The sequence below is a fragment of the Rousettus aegyptiacus genome, unplaced genomic scaffold (assembly GCF_014176215.1).
Source record: "Rousettus aegyptiacus isolate mRouAeg1 unplaced genomic scaffold, mRouAeg1.p scaffold_m13_p_8, whole genome shotgun sequence".
Taxonomy (NCBI): Eukaryota; Metazoa; Chordata; class Mammalia; order Chiroptera; family Pteropodidae; genus Rousettus; species Rousettus aegyptiacus.
The window spans coordinates 16,888,631-16,905,489 of NW_023416311.1; the positions used below are offsets into that span (position 1 = coordinate 16,888,631).

The 16,859-nt window shown below is 44.4% G+C and overlaps 1 protein-coding gene across 8 annotated transcripts in view; it reads left to right on the forward strand.

Moving 5' to 3' along the window:
* LUC7L (LUC7 like) overlaps window positions 1-10,124 on the forward strand; it is a 28,722-nt gene extending 18,598 nt beyond the window's left edge. For 4 of the 8 annotated variants that reach the window (XM_036225312.1, XM_036225313.1, XM_036225309.1 and 1 more), the window contains 5 exons: window positions 2,473-2,649; window positions 5,183-5,271; window positions 8,519-8,548; window positions 8,873-9,040; window positions 9,767-10,124. In XM_036225312.1, coding sequence (XP_036081205.1) covers window positions 2,473-2,649; window positions 5,183-5,271; window positions 8,519-8,548; window positions 8,873-9,040; window positions 9,767-9,908 — 606 coding nt within the window. In that variant the 3' untranslated portion in view covers window positions 9,909-10,124. Of the gene's footprint in view, window positions 1-2,472; window positions 2,650-5,182; window positions 5,272-8,518; window positions 8,549-8,872; window positions 9,078-9,766 lie in introns of all 8 variants that reach the window. The other 4 variants (XM_036225314.1, XM_016136755.2, XM_036225311.1 and 1 more) reach the window with 2 other exon arrangements.
* The last annotated feature ends 6,735 nt before the right edge of the window (window positions 10,125-16,859 follow it).

Sequence of the window (16,859 nt, forward strand, 5' to 3'; positions counted from 1 at the left end):
TTACATGAGAAATTTGTGTTTATGCGTAGCAGAGTCAGGCTCCCTGTGTTGCTGACACCTCTACCAGAAAGGCCAGAGTCAGGAGGAATGCTGACCTTAACCCACCCTTTAGTACACCGTTGCTTCAGAGAGCTGAGCAAACCCTAGAAACTCCTTGGATGGCTTAGAGATTTATACATAGGCTAAACTAATTGTGGATGTGAGGTTCAATATGTGATTTCTGCAGACAGCTGAGACAGGGCAGGATGTAGGACACATGGCTGTTTATGCCCAGGACCCTTAGCATCCTTGCTCTGGCTGTTTCCCTGTCTTCATCATCTTGGGAGCCCCCAAGAGGCAACACCACTTAACATCACCAGGCAGGACAGGTTGGACAGGACAGGATGGTGTGGGGGAAGCCAGTGCTGGTCTCTGGTGGTGTGGCACCTGTGGGGGCCTTTGTATTCTCAGTAGCAGGGAAAGGTGGCCTTAGAAATAATATAGAGATCCTGTGTACCCTTTACCCAGTTTTCCCCATTTTTGTAACTCTCTGGCACGATATCACAGAAAGGATGTTGACATTACATTGATGGTCAAGATACAGAACATCTATCACCACAGATCCTTCCTGTTGCCTTTATAGCTACCCCTACTTCTCTGACCCCTGGCAACCACTAACCTGTCATCTGTGTCTTTATTTGGTCATTTCAAGGATGTTATATAAATGGAATCGTACAGGATGTAACCCTTTGGGGTTTCATTTTCTCTCAGCATAATTAGAATTTATTTTGAAAGATACTAGAAGGTGGCATTCAGAGTTTCAAAACTACAGAAAGAATTATATCACAGAAATTCGTGTATCCACCACATTTATAATTTTTGCTTAAGGTTTTCTTTTAATAAAAGATGTAGCACATTATTATGGAAATTCAAGTTCCAAGTGTTTTCTCTCTCTCTCACCCAGTTCTCTCCCTCTCCAGAGGCCATCATTAGTGTGCATTCAACATAATCTTCAATTCTGTATTTATACTTTATTACATATGTGTATCTATAAATGTTGTGTGCACTTTGTGCATTTTAAAAATCCTACACAAATGCTTCTACACTATCCATGTCTTTCTCCCACATGCATTGTTCACTCAGCATTGTGAGATCTCTGTGTTGTACCTATAAATCCGTTAAGTTAGCTTATTGCTGTAGGATTCCATTTTGTGAACATGTAACTATCCATTGGTGGTTTTGTAGGTTATTGGGGGTTTCTCATCTTTACAGTGTCCTTGCCTGTGTGCTATTTGCTTGTGAGAGTGTTCTAAGACATATACCTGGAAGGAGAGTTTCTGATAATGGAACATACGTGTCCCGCTTTCACAGATCACTGAAGTGCATTCCGCATTAATTATACCAAGGTGGCTCCTGCCAACAGTGTATGAGAGCACCTGCTTTTTCTGTATCTTTGCCAGTTTAGTGAAAGCAAAGTGTTATTTTGTATTTCCTAGGGAATGTTTTGAATCTGAATTAATAGTAGATTACTTATATTCAAGCCTCCCTTTAAATAAGGATAAATGGAATATATATATTGTAAACCTGAATTTTGAAGGGATGTTTTCAACTTGAGCACAGGTAGCAGTTACCATGTCCTGCTTTATTTCCTTTTTTATCTCGTGAGTTTTGAGACTGAGTTAGTTACTTCTAGTGGTTCGACTCAGACTGCAGTGAGTGCAGGAGGCAGTGTTTTATTCTGTTTCATTGTACATTTTCTTCTTTGAAGAGGGTGTCTAATGCAGTTATCCTTCCAAATTTTATCTTTTGTGGCTGCATTAGGATACAGTTTCCTAGACTTTGAGACACAAATTCTATGGATGGCTTTTGTGTTTCTTACTATTTTTTTCCTCCCCTTTTTAATTCTGCCCCCCTGCCTTCCACCCCTGACCCATGGATGTTGCTCTTTCCCGTTAAGAACTGGATCTCTGAAGGCAGGGCATCCCTCCCACACGCTTGGGGAGTGCACCCAGGGGTCTGGCGCACGCGGGGTATGGTCCATGGCTCCACCTGGGGTGCAAACCCAGGACCTTCTACATGCAAAGCAGATGTGCTAATCACTACACTGTGAAGCCACTGCCAGGGTCTTATGTTTTGTGCATATTTGGTTTGCTTTTTGGTTTTGGCTTTTTAAAAGTTCTCCCATTGCACCTCTCTGGTCTCATAGAGCTTTCCAGCATGTATAGCTAAAGACCTGCCTTCCCTGCTGGCCTCTGAGAACAGGCAGTATCTTGCTTGTCTGAGTGTTTTGAATGTTCCTTGTTGCTTTCATATTGTGACTTTTTAAGTAAATGATGAAATTCAATTGGTTACATATATCTGAAGCTTTGTAAATGATCCAGTTTTCATTTAGAGGTCACGTCTATAGTCCTTTCAAATATTTCTGTGCTGGGGTTGACTATTTGGTGGTAGTTCTATGTACCTTACTTTCATCACTCTATTCTCTTTCTCCAGGAAGAATACAGAAATTCCATGCCTGCATCCAGTTTTCAACAGCAGAAATTGCGTGTCTGTGAAGTCTGCTCTGCCTACCTTGGCCTCCATGACAATGACCGTCGCCTTGCAGACCACTTTGGAGGCAAATTGCACTTGGGGTTCATTCAGATCCGTGAGAAGCTCGATCAGTTGAGGGTTCGTTAATGTATTTTGTTTCTGGAGAAACCTGGAAAGTTGTAATTGTCTTCACATTAATTTTCCTTCTAGAAAACCTTGTGTTCTGATCCCAAGAATATGCCTTGAGTTTTATAGTGAAATGCTCTGTTTCTTCACTTCGTTTACACAAGAGACCTAAAGGACTTTGGATATTTATTTAATCTTCACCCTCTTGCTTATGAAAGTAATGTCAGAATCCAGTACAGGGTACAGACAGCTCTTGCACACCTCTGAAATAACTTGTGTTTGGAGATGAGAAAGAACCAGCAGTTGCTAGGTTTTCTCCTTTGACAGAGACAGGTGCATGGAGAGTAGTTAGGATAGATGGGGAGATCACATATCCTGGCCTTTGCCTTGTGCCTCCTCAGGACAAGAAAGTGATGGGGCCTTTCTAATAGCCCTGCTGCCCCCTCTTTTCCTTCCTTAAGGCCCCTCATTTTCCCGAGTTAGGCCCTAAAGCGTTTGATATCTTGGGTATAGAACACTAAGAAGGAAGGATGAACATGTTTCAGATACTTAGAATTGTCATTCTCCAAACTCTCCGTAGTCTTCCCGCTGTGTACTGGGTACTGTGTGCTGAGGGTAGGATGCTGGGAAATAATGCAGGCCTTCCAGACACCCAAAATCTGGTGGAAGGACAGACACGTGACACCCAACTGTAGGATACTAGGATAATCAAGGCCAAGACTCTTGCATGCCTCCCAGGAAGGAGCATTGGGCGGCACAGTTCTATACCCGAGAAGGGGTCCCCAGTAGGCAATGTGTGATCATGGCACTGGGAGAGAGAGCTGAGATAGTAGTGAGAATATTCTCAACCATTGGTCTTGACATGTTTTGCTCCTGTTCCTCCCAATAGAATTTTGAAAAATGATATATTTTGTCATGGAATTTTTTCTTTATAAGTTTATGGGCATCAAAGATGTTAATAATACTTCATATGTAGCCAATAGAACATAAAAATAACTTGGTGTCCACTACCATCCCCATTAAAAAAATCTCCTTAGCAGTTGGAAATGTCACATTCCTATTTCTCCTTTCAGTTGTATCTCCATTTTATATCACCTCATAATTTTGTCCTGATATTGTTTTATATCTGAACGCCTTTTTTAAACATTTATTTCTGCATCAGAAATGTGAATATATTGATTTTCCCTGGAGTCTTAAGAGCTCAGTTACTAACTCGATCTATCTAGAAAGCATATTTTATCCATACAGTTATGAGCTATATATAGTTTACCAAAGCAACACAAATATATTACAGACTTTGATAAATAGCTATTAAACTAACAGCGGAAAATGTATTTAGAAGTACACCTTTTAATGATAAAGAGGGTGGGAGTTCTGTGCCCAGTCAGAGATGGCTTCACGCACAGTGGTCCCAGAGGTGTTCACACTGAAGTAAATGTAGAAGGATGAGAGTAAGGCCTTCTTTGTCAGGTGGGGAAGGGTAGGTTTTTAGGAAATAGAAAAGGTTTGGAAAAGAAAAGATGCCAGACCGCTCGTCTGTTCACAGATCCATTTTAGGAAGAGTGTGCATGGAAGCAGAGATTCTGAGACTTCATCATTTATCTTAACCTGTCCATTGTATGTGCCTGTTCCAAGGTGCAGGACAAGCAGAGTCTCAGGTGTGGAGCTGGAAGTGCTGGACAGGAAAGCTCTCGTACTGGGAGAGTACTTTGGGGAGGAAAGCCAGCCTTTCTCCCAGTCTTTGCTGTGCCTTCTCTTCCTCGGGGCCTGGCTCCAGCCCACACAGATTCATACCTTCACTGGCATGAGAAAACTAGTGACCCTTTGTCTCACTGGCTCTTATTTTCGCTTGGGGTTTCATTTCACTTAGCAGAGAGACGGCATTGAAAGGCTTTGGATGGATACTGGGAGTAGGGGATGTGTAGGTTAGATCTAGTACTGTGCTGTGTTGATTGTGTTCTAGTAGTGCAGTTTTTCGAGACCTCCCCCAGCCTATTGCATTTTCTTTTCTGTTGCATTCATAATTAGGTCATGTGTTATTGGTGTTGAAAACCAGTTATGGACGGTTCATAGTCTGCTTCCCCTGGCCTGCTATCCCCATGAGGCCAGGTCCAGAGTTAGTGTAGCACTCAGCACCAGAAGACAGGCTGCTCTTTGGCAGCAGGAGCTTGGCTCCCAGCAACAAGATGTGTTTGGTGAGACATACGTTCGTTCTCTTTTACCATAAAGTTTGTGGAGTCTCCTTTGGATGAAAATCTTAACTTTCTGGATTGGTTTGAAGCAATGTGATTAATTTCCTGTGACTTAGTAGTATAGCACCTCTTAGGATTTGCAATTTGTCACTAAATTTATAAGGATAAAGCATTTTTCATATATTTTCTATTTTCATTATTGAAGTTTTTTTAAATGAGCATGTTCTTGTTTTTTAAGAGTTTTGCTTAGGTTTTAAATTACCTATACTTATGTGCTTTGTTAATAAACAACATTCACATTCTAGTTTATGTAACTTGTTCTTTTCTCATTTTCCAATTTTTCATTTATTTAGAAAACTGTGGCTGAAAAGCAGGAGAAGAGAAATCAGGATCGCTTGAGGAGGAGAGAAGAGAGGGAGCGGGAGGAGCGGCTGAGCAGGAGGTGAGCCCACGGCAGCACACATGCCTAAGGAAGCCCTCACGCCTTTCATCGCAATGTTGTTTATAACAGTTGAGGTCTGCCAAGTACCTTAGTGCCCATTAAAAGAAAATAGGTAAACTCACAGCATGTTTATCTGAGTGAGGTCTTGGCTGGCCTAGGAGGACCTGTGTGTGCACAGCCATGCAGCGCTGGACTGGGCCATCATGAGCTTCACAAGCAGCTGTGATGACCTAATTCTTACCTAGAAAGGTGTAGACTCTCCCCCTCTTCCCCCGCCAGGGTCTAAAGAGTAGATGAAGGAATGAACCTGCTGTGTACTGATTCCTGTGGTTGTAGCGCTTAGTAAACAGGACAGGCAGGAGCATGCTTTGTTACACTGCTATGCCCTGCTGTGAGGGGAATCCACAGGGAAGGGCTTTGGGGCCGGCTAGGCTCTTGCATTGACTTGAGTAATGTGCAGCCACTGGAGGAAGGGCAGGACCTGCTGCCCTGTGGAGAGTAAGTGCAGGTGGTAGGGTGGAAGCTGCCAGAACACTGAGGAGCCAGCTGGGAGAATCTAGGAGGAGAAGGTGGCAGTTTGAGTCAGGTGAGGCAGGGTAAGGGTCTGGGTGTGTTCTGGGGGTACAGCTGATAGGATTTGCTTATAGATGTTATGAGGCATGCAAAGGGAAAAGGAAGCTGGCCTCATGGTTTCAGGCCTGGAGTGGCCACTTATGCATGTAGGATAGACTAGGAGCAGTGTATTGAGGTGAGGAGGAAAGGGGGAACATAATTTGAAGCTAGCCGTACTCGGTTTAAGATGCCAAAGAGACATCCAGGTGGAGATGATGAATCCAGTTGGCGATCAGGGAAGAGTCTTGAGCCAAGAGTAACCGTGCTCTCATACTGGGCACAGCTCATTGTCCTTGGAAGACTCAGCAGTGGCTTTCCTGAAGGAATTCCTTAGTGCATAACTCTGAATAGACAAATAAATATTTGTTTTTTTCCCCATTGTTTTAATTATCTAACAGATTCTGATTATAAAGGGACACAAATAGTATAAAATGTTTTAAGCAAACACAAGTCTCATTTTACACAGAGGTGACCACTGTCATGGAAGTGCGTGTGTGTCTGTGTGCACTGGCACCTGTGCGATCCTCACCTCATTTCCAAGATCATCCCACAGCAGACGTGCCTTTACAGTCATGTGCCATAACTGAATTTTTTTTTTTTTCCTTACACCTTTATCCTTTTTATTTATTCCCACCCCTTCTCTGACCAGTCTGTTCTCTATATCTATGAGTTTGGGTATTTTCAGATTTCACACATACTTGAAATCATACACTATTTGTCTTTTTCTGACTGACTTATTTCACTTAACGTTTTCAAGATCCATTCGTGTTGTTAAAAATGGCAGGATTTCCTTTTTATGGCCAAATAGTATTACGTCTTTTTTCTCCATTCATCTGTTGGTAAACACTTAGGTTATTTCCATGTCTTGGTTATTTTAAATAATACTGCAGTGAACATGGAGTTTCAGGAGTCTTTTCAAGAGAGTGATTTCATTTCTTTGGATAAATACAGTAGTCCCCCCTTATCCAAGGGGGATATATTCCAAGACCCCCCTGGATGCCTGAATCCATGACTAGTGCTGAACCCTGTATATGCTGTTTTTTCCTCTGTATACATAACATTTTACAGTTTCTCTCTAGTATATCCAAATTGCCAGCGTCACTTCTGTTTTTTGGGGTCATTAAGTAAAATAGGGTGACTCGAACACAAGCACTGCCATACCATGACAGTTGACCTGATAACCAAGATAGCTACTGAGTGACTGACAGGCAGGTAACATATGCAGTGTGGATAAGCTAGACAAAAGGATGATTCATGGCATGCAGTGGGACACCACAAGATTTTATCATGCTACTCAGAACGGTAGCAATTTAAAACTTAAGAAATTTTTCTGATATTTTCTATTTAACATTTTTAGACCAAGGGTGATCTCAGGTAACTGAAACTGCAGAAAGTGGAACTGTGGATAACAGGGGACTACTTTACCTAGAAGTAGAATTGCTGGATCCTTGGTAGTTCTATTTTTTTAATCTTTTGAGGAAACTTCATACCATTTTCCATAATGGCTGCACCAGTTTACATTCCCACCATGAGGGTTTCCACTTCTCCACATCCTTGCTAACACTTCTTGTCTTGATTGCCAGTCTAACAGGTGTGATCTTTTATTTGCATTTTTCTGCTAAGTGATTTTGAGCACCTTTTTATGTACCTGTTCTTCATTTCTATGTCGTTTTTGGAAAAATGTTTATTTAGATCCTCTGCCCATTTTTTAATTGGATTCTTTTTTCTGTTGAGTTCTAGGTGCTCTTTATATATTTTGGATAGTAGTAAGCCCTTATCAGATACATGATTTGCAGATATTTTCTTGTATTCCAAGTAAGCTACATTTTCATTTTGTTGTTGAGTTCCTTTGCTATACAGAAGCTTTTTAGTTTGGTATAATCCCACTTGTTTATTTTTGCTTTTGTTCCTTATCCTTTTTAATGACTGTGTTTTTATAAAACTGTTGTTGAACAAGTACTCTGGCAATCATTCTTATATGTTTGAATTTTCTATAAAATTAGAATTTTGGGGACAAAGGAATTTAACATATAAATAGTGGTAGATATTATAAAAATGGTTTTCCAAGAGGGTTTATAAATCACCCTCCAGCCACATGATGGGTGATCATCTTCGTCACTTCTTCCTCAGCACATGTGGCTAGCAGTCTTAGAAATTTTTGCTGTAGAACACTGTAAAATGAGACCTCATTGTAATGTGCATTTATTGGGTTGCTGATTATATGCTATTTCCCAAGGGGATCATGTGGCCCTCACCTGGCAGTAAGTTTGTGCTTGGAACTTGAAGCATTGGTTTAAGTTTGGTATCTTGGCAGCTTTTGATTCTGTCCAGCCCTTTGTCAGTTAGGTGGCTGCATAGCTATGCTAGGGTCCATTCTAAAGATTTTGTAGAGCCAGTTGTTGAAATCAGGGTGCTGGTCCTGTCCGTTTGCTAAAAAGTTGGGGGCTGGAGGTCGGGATGGGCCTTATCTTGGTGCATTAACACTTGCTGCTGCTAGCCCGAGAATGAGCAGCTAGAAGATAACAGGTTTCTGTGGGAAGTCAACCCTCCTCCTCGTGGACTTGGGGCCCCTCCCTCAGATGTGTCATATAGGGCTGTTTTGGGGAAATTGTTCTTTTTCTTCTTTTTTTCCCAGGTCTGGGTCAAGAACCAGAGATCGCAGGAGGTAGGTTTCCAGATGGTGTTCTCAGTCAAATGTTCTTTTCAGCATGCTTTTTTTTTTTTTTTTTTTAAATATTTAATCTTTATAACTTTACAATTATTGTCTGCTGGCTGGGGTTTTCAGGAAGCATTTGTGGGAAGGCTTTCTCCATAATTCTTTTGACCAAAGGTTGATTAATTAATGAGACGATTGTGAACCCAAGTTGTAAATTTGTGGGAGGAAAGGGAAGATACCAGGAAAGCATCGAGCAGAACATGGTGAGGGAGGAGGGGCATTGGGGTGGGGTGATGCCCCCACAGACTTCAGAGTCTCTGGTTTTCCACGCAGGTCCCGTTCCCGGGACCGGCGTCGGAGGCGGTCAAGATCTACTTCCAGAGAGCGACGAAAGTCTTCCCGGTCCCGGTCCCGTGACAGACACCGGCGCCACCGCAGTCGTTCCCGGAGCCACAGCCGGGGCCACCGCCGGGCTTCCAGGGACCGGAGTGCGAAATACAAGTAACTACTCTGACTTCTTCAGTAGCTGCAACCAGGAGTGAGCCCCTTCTCTTTGTGTTCCCAGGGTCTCTGGGGTCTGTCATTGGCACCTGTTGGCCATACCTATTGCTCAGGAGCCTAGCTGGCCATCTGTGGGACTGATTGTTGGGGTCTTGAGGAGTTGTAAGCTGAGAGCAGCAGATAGATATAGGGATGGGATGGTTGAGAGGCTGTGGAGATGATCAGTTATACGTGGACATGGGCCTCACCAGGTGGCCTGCTGCACTCAGGGGCTACACACTCTCACTTTGATACACAGAATCCCTAAGACTTGTGTCCTGACCAGGCCCTGCTTACCTCTGTTGTGGTTTTCTTAAGGAACAAAAAACACCAACATTGCTCAACATTGCTGTTAGCACTTCGATATGCTTGGTTTTAGTTTTTTCTTCATTGTGTTTTCATATAATGAATCATATTCCAGGTATGGACTTCTGTTGTATTTCCCTTTGCTCCATTTACATTTCTAGCTGTTATTAGAAATCTTTGCAAATGTCATTTTTTACCAGCTGTGGGTTGGGCGCAAGATGACAGGTCTGGCTACCCTCTGGCGTGCCAGGGAGCCTCTCCAGGTATGACGGGTCTTGGCATTCCTTGACCCGGTTTTCAGGGTCCAAGTTTTCGGTGCCTGAGAAGCCAGTCAGAAAGGGGCCAACAGCCTCTGCTGAGCTTCTGGTTCCCATTTCCCAGGTTCTCCAGAGAGCGGGCGACGAGGGAGGAGTCCTGGGAGCGCGGGCGGAGCGAGCGGGGGGCCACCGACTGGAGGCTCGAGAGCTCCAACGGGAAGACAGCTTCGCGGAGGTCGGAGGAGAAGGAGGCTGGCGAGATCTGAACCCATGCCCGGGCACTGTAAATAGTCTGTTAAACATTCAACATGCCTGAGGTTACTCTTTATATTTGCTGAATATAACTCATCTTTTGTAGTTTAAAATTTCTATTGTTTCAGAGCTAGCTGTGAGTTTCTAGAGATGTACAGTTGCTCCTGTGTTCTGGGGTTATGTCAAGTAGGAATAAATAAATCTGACAAGACTGCCTCCTGACGGCTGCAGTGAGGTCTCTGCTGTTCCTGTGTGCTCTAGAGACTTGCACCGTGTCATTCCATAGGTGGTGGTGACACGCCGGATGCTGTCTCAGTGAGCTCCCGTTCAGAAATTGAGACTGTTTTGGACTCCCCTTTTGACTTTGGGCTTCCAACACACACGCCCCCTGTTCCCCTTTCCTGAATGACATGCCAGGTGTGCTGGGCTTTCTGCTATTTGGCTGTACCCCTCAGCTCAGACCCCAGCAGACTCCACTGGGGAGGAGGGAGGTGCCCCCTGTGCACCTTAGGGAGGGCTACCCATCTCATCTGCCGTTGGCAGGGCCGCAGCCTGGCACTCTAGCTCGGGACTACACTGTAGTTTCCATTTTTGGAGTTACTTAGGGCAAAGAAAGATCCTCGGACAACGTCTGCGTGACAGCCACAAGGTCCTGCGAGGTGTGGGATCAAGTCATGCTTTGACTCACATTCAAGGAGGGCCTGTGGTGGTATCTACTCAGCTCTTCTACACAAACCATAAGACCAGAATGGAAGATAACTGGGAGCTCTCCCTTTTTCACTTTTTGGGCATGGGGGTTGGTTTATTTTTGGAAGGAGCTTCTGATGGCCATGCGAAAATAGCCCACCTCCCCATGCAGAGAGAGGCTGGTTGCCTCAATGCACACAGAGGCACTGGGGCTGATTCTTGTGACGGCAAGCATCATAATGTGACTGATGGTCCTGCTCTGGTCTCTCCTGCTTCACTCATTCTGTCCCTTTCAAGGAGGATGTGCAGGTATTGTGGACTGCTCTCCTGGCTTGTGAAAGGTGACCCCTGGATGACTCTCCATGGGAAAAGAATGCGGTATCAGGGAGGGTATCCCTCCATCTAAGGAGCATTACCCCTGCCTGCAGCCCACACTTGACCAGGACAGAGCAGCCTTCCTAGAGCCCCTCTGCTCAGTGTGGACACCAAGCTAGCTGGGCAGAGGAATGCTTTTGGGTTTGGGAAGTGGACAAAAGTTGATGGAAAGCCTTGAGTGGGTTAAGGGTGGTCCCGGGAGGGGAGAAGCAAAGGGAATGAGAGCTGGAGTCATGGGTTCCTGACTCAACTATGCTGCCTGGCCTGTGATGAACAGGGACTGGGCTGAAGCTGGCAGAGCACACTCCAGTTCATGTAGCATAGCAGGGGTATGCACAGCCAAGAGACAGCTGTAGAAGTACTCACCTCTGCCCTTCATCTCCTGGAGGTGTAGTTTCTTTTTACTATAGTAAAGTACACGAAATTCACAATTTTAAACCGAAAGTACATATGAGTGACATTAAGTATGTATTCATGTGTTATGTACGCATGGAGGGATGGTTTTGAAAAGGTACATGCCTTCCCTGGATTTAAGAGTAGGCTTGGAGTCCCAGCCAGAAAGAAGGTGAGGCTGCAGTTGAGACAGACTTGGGAGTATCTAGAGCGCTGCAGCTGTTCCCTGCACACCTGGATGTTCACCAATTGAACCAGGACCAGGTGGTTTAAGCCCTTGTGCTGGGAGGATGAGACCCAAACCTTGCTGCCTGGCCCTTCCAAGCTCAAGTACTGGAGGTATCCACCCACCTGCCCCTGGTACACCCCTGAGCCAAGTGCTTGCCAAGCTCCTGGGCCCTGTGTTCTAGGTGGGTAGAGGAGGTGGTCAAAATGATGGAGTCAGTATACAACAGCACTGGGGCTGCTTCAGGGTGCCACAGCCCCTACTCCCCTCTCTGGGTCCCAGCAGAGGAGAGCTCCCAGATGGGGAGGGTGCCATGGAGGCCGTGAGAGGAGGTCACTCATGAATTATAAGGGGCTGGGCTAGAGGGGCTCATTCCATCTTGAACTCTAAGAATGAAAAAATGTGGGAAATAAGTGAACTGAGAGAAGGGATTCAGGTTGGGGTGATAGCAGTCCTGGAGGAGAGTTGAGAGCAGAGCCAACAGGTGTAGATCCTCCTCTAGTGGGCCAAGGTCATTGTAAATTCCAGGCCCCTTAGGTCCACCCCAGTCACTGTTCTTATGGGCTCCCCCACCCCATAACATTTCTGGCTGGTAGGGAGGGACATAGTGAGCAGCACCTAGTTTGGATTGTGGGGTCTTCTAACCCTGCATCAAGGCCTTCGGCTGTCCTGGGGAAGTGCACCTGCAGCCAGGTAGGCAGGGCTTCTGGGGCTGCCCTCCTGACTCACAGTGGGGGTCTCTAGCCAGGCCCAAGGCTGCAGTCTAGGGAAAGGAGGGTTGGAAAAGCTGGCCCTACAGCCTGCGTGGGAGCTCATAGGGTCCAGAGCAGGGCCCAGCCTTGGGCAGCACCCACTCGGGTTCACTGGCAGGCCCTGGGCTCTCACCATGTCCTGTGGATGTGTTAGTACCTTCCCTAGGATAGTGGGGCAGCTCAGTAGCCAAGTGCACCAAACTGGTTCTGGGAGCTGAGCTTCCAGGAGGAGGTGGTGCCTGCCATGATTCAGGCGAGTGGGAGGGGATATGCACAAGCAGTGTGTGTCACTCAGGAATGGGTTGATGACCACTGAGTTTGGGGTTGGTGGATTAGGCCAGTTGAGTGGTTCTTGGACTTTGTCATGTGTCAGAATCATCTAGAAGACAGGTTGCTGGGCCCCCTTAGACTTTCTTTTGGTCAGGGGACGGGGCTAAGAACATACGCTTTTATTCTGTAGACAGATTTTTTTGGATAGAGATGAAAACAAAATTCAACATTTTAATCATTTTAAAGTATATGATTTAGTGGTTTTTTTAGTGTATTCACAGAGTCATGCTATCCAGTTTATCACTACATAGTTTTAGAACACGTCAATCATCCCAGAAAGGAACGCTATACCCATTAGCTGTCATTCCCCCTTACCCCCCACTCCAAGTCCTAGACAACCAGTACTCTGTCTTTGGATTTGCCTGCTCTGGACATTTCATGTAAGTAGAAGCACACAATAAGTGCCCTGTGACAAACTTCTTATACTGAGCATTGCGTTTGCAAGGTTCATCCATGCTGTAGTCTGTGTCAGTGGTGAGAATAAGTTTTCTGGGCTACTGATTCTGCAGGTCCGAAGGACACAGCTGGGATGTGAGCAGACACTTTGTATGTGGTGGGGCAGCAGGAAGAGGGATCCCGGGAGCTGGGGCACCAGCTTCAAACCCTGAATGGCATCTCTTCTGGGATGTGAACTGAGATGCTGTCTGACTTCTAAAGGCAGGCTTCCAACTCTAGCCATCAGGGCATGTGCAGAAGATTTGTTCTGTTTGGATCTTAGGAAAAGGTGGTTGAGGAGTTATGTCTTCAGTTGCTGGCACAACGTATTCCTTTTATGTCCACTGCACAGTCCCTACATTAGTCCCACCACCATCACCACCTTTTCTCGATTTCAGTCACATCTGCACATCACTTAACCTGGGCACAGGGTCACAGGTAACAGCCGATGGCTGCTTATGGACAGGTATAAGATCTGCCACCAGGGGCCTGTGGTCTGTGGTCCCTTGGCCCAGCCCATGGAGAAGGCGGCCTGATCATCCCCTCAGGAGTGCCAGCCAGAGGCAGCCAGTCTTCCCTGGGGGCACTAGGAAAGGCTGAGCATATGCAGTTCTCTGATGCTTTTCTGCCCTTTGCTTCTGCTCTTCTCTTTCCTTTCTTGGGCTCCTGCATCTTCCAGCCCCTCCCTTGCCTTTGCCCTTTTGCCCATGTCACCCTGTCTGCCTTACTTCCTCGCTGAGCACCTGGGGGCTGAGGGGCTGCTTTCTGAAGGAGGCTGTGCAAGGGGCCAGCAAAGAGGACTCCCTCCACCAGGACTGGGGCAACCTTTTATTTTTGAGAGATAATTGACAACATTGGTTTCAGGTCCACAACATAATGACAACGCATTGAGAAATGATCACAAGAAGTCCAGTTACCACACAGTCACAAAATTTTTTTGAGATGAGAACTTTTAAGCTTTACTCAGCACCTTTCCAACGTAAAATACAGTATTACTGTGAAGTCCAGTTACATCCATCACCACACAGTCACAAAATTTTTTTGTGATGAGAACTTTTAAGCTTTACTCAGCACCTTTCAAACGTAGAATACAGTATTACTGTATATATAATTATACGTTGTATATATAATCATATAATACATTGCAGTATTTTCCCAGTTTTTCTGAGGCTGCCACCTCTCTCCCCATTGTATCCAAGGTCCAGCATGCCTGGGAATTAAGGCTAATCAGTCTCCAGCCAGGCCCAGCCTCTCTCCTTACAGAAGACAGCAGAAAACTGTTTAGAGCAGCAGCGACTGGTACTCCTATGAGAGTCTAATGCCTGATGATCTGAGGTGGAGCTGAGGCAGTGCAGTGATGCTAGCGCTGGGGAGCAGCTGCAAATACAGATGAATCTTCACTGGCTTGGATGTTGCTCACCACCTGCTGTGTAACCTAGCTCCTAACAGGCCACAGACCAGTACTGGTCTGCAGCCTGGGGTTGGGGGTTCCTGGTTTAGAGAATAAGAAGCAAGCCCTGCATATCCATCAGGGTCAGGAAATAGAACACTTAGCTTCTGAGAAGCCCCCATCTTCCCCTATCACAATTCCTCTATCTTCCCAGAGGTCATCGCTCTCCTGACATGTGAAAATCATTTACCACAAATGGAACTGCTTAAAATGACACATTATCTCACAACTTCTGAGGATCAGGAGTCAAGTTTAGCAGTGTTCTCACAGGCTGCAATTGAGGTGTCTCATCTGGGGCCCAGCTGTGCTAGAGAAGGATCCTTCCAGGTATACTTGGTTGTTGATAGGATTCAGCTACCTTCCTGCTGTCATCAAGAGGCTTTCGTAGTGCAGCTCACTACATTTCAGTGTACATGTTCAAAGCCAACAAGGGAGAGGATCTCCTAGCAAGAGAGACATGAAGTTAATCATGGAAATGACATTCCACCCCCTTACTGAATTTTGGGGATTAAAAGCATGGCTGTCATTTAAAAAGAGAGGAAGGAAATAAATGCTGGCAAGGATGTGGAGAAATTGGAACTCTCATACCCTGCTGGTGGGAATATAAAATAGGCAGCTGCTGTGGCAAAAGTTTGGTAGTTTCTCAACAAGTCGAGAAACACAAAATTATGTAATCCAGTAATTTCATTCCTAGTATATACCCAAGACAATTGAAAACAGGAACTCATACTGGTCTATAGTAGCACCATTCATAATAGCCAGAAGGTGGAAACAACCCAAATATCCGTCAACAGATAAATGAATAAACAAATAACAGTGTGGTCTATTCATACAATGAAATACTATTTGGCCATAAAAAGGACTGAAATTCTGATACATGCTGCAACATGATTGAACCTTGAGAATATGTTAAGAAGCCAAACACAAAAGAGCACATATGATTCCATTTATATGAAATACCCAGAATTAGTAAATCCATACAAAGTAGATAAGTAATTTTCAAGGGTTTGGTAAGAGGAGTGGGGAGTGAGCAATAGGTGATAGGTACAGGGTTTACTTTTAGGGTGATGAAAAAATTTTGCAACTAGATAGTGATGATGGTTCCACAACATTATGAATGTATTAAATTCCACAGAATTATATACTTTAAAGTGGTTAAAATAGTTGACTTTTGTGTTAACCATATTCAAAGCAAAACCCACACAAAGGCAACTACTAAAGGGTGTGAACTCCAGGAGGTGGGGATCATGGGGTACATTTCAGAGTTTGTCCTCATTGTTGTTAGTAATGCTTTGACTCTGCCTGTTATCTTAAAGTCTACGGGTCTGATCTTTATCTTTTATTTGGATCAGTTAAGTCACTTATTTATTATCAATATAGTTAACATTTGGTTTTGTTGATACCATCTTATTTTGGGTTTTCCATTTGTCATACCCATTCTTATTCTTTTTCTCTCCATTTCTTCCCATTTTAGGGGGAGGGTTGTTTTAGAATAATTTAACATTCTTTCCCCTTTCCCTCTCTGTCAATTTAGAAGTCATACGTTCTATTTCTGTTCTACAGAACATTTATGCTTAACTGTTGTAGCTGAATAATGGCCCCCAAAGATACCCAGGTCCTAACCACTGGAACCTGTGAAGGTTTCTTTAGATGGCAAAGGGGTTTTGAAGACATGATTAAATGAAAGGTTTTGCGATGGGGAGATTATTCTGGATTATCCAGATGGGCCTAATGTAATCACAAGGATCCTTATTAAAGAGGTAGAAGGAGATTTGACTACAGAAGAATACAAGATGCTACTGGCTTTAAAGATGGAAGAAGGGGCCAAGAACCAAGGAATGCAATTCTAGAAGCTGGAAAAGCAAGGAAATGGATTTTCCCCTGGTTTTGCTGACATGTTGATTTTAGCATAATGAAGTTTATTTTGCACTTCAGAATTGTAAGAGAATAGATTTGTGTTGTTTTAAGTTACTAACTTTGTGTTACACCAATAATAGGAAACTAATACACTTTCCAAAATATAAAGTTAATGGAAAACATCTATTTGCCTTCCAGATGGTACAAGGACTTCAGAGCGCTTGATTGCTTTGAGTCCCTTCTGACTTCTTATTGTGTAGTGTTTTATGTCTGTCTAGTTTTTTTTTTTCCTTTTTAACCTCATAGACAATAATATTTTATATACAGTCAGTGTTTGTATTTACCACTTTCTTTGTTATTCATTCCCTTTTACATCTTGGACTTCTCCCTAGAATCAATTTCCTTCTGCAAGTACATTTTTTAGTAGAATCAGGAAAGGGTGAGGCAAGTGAGACATCAG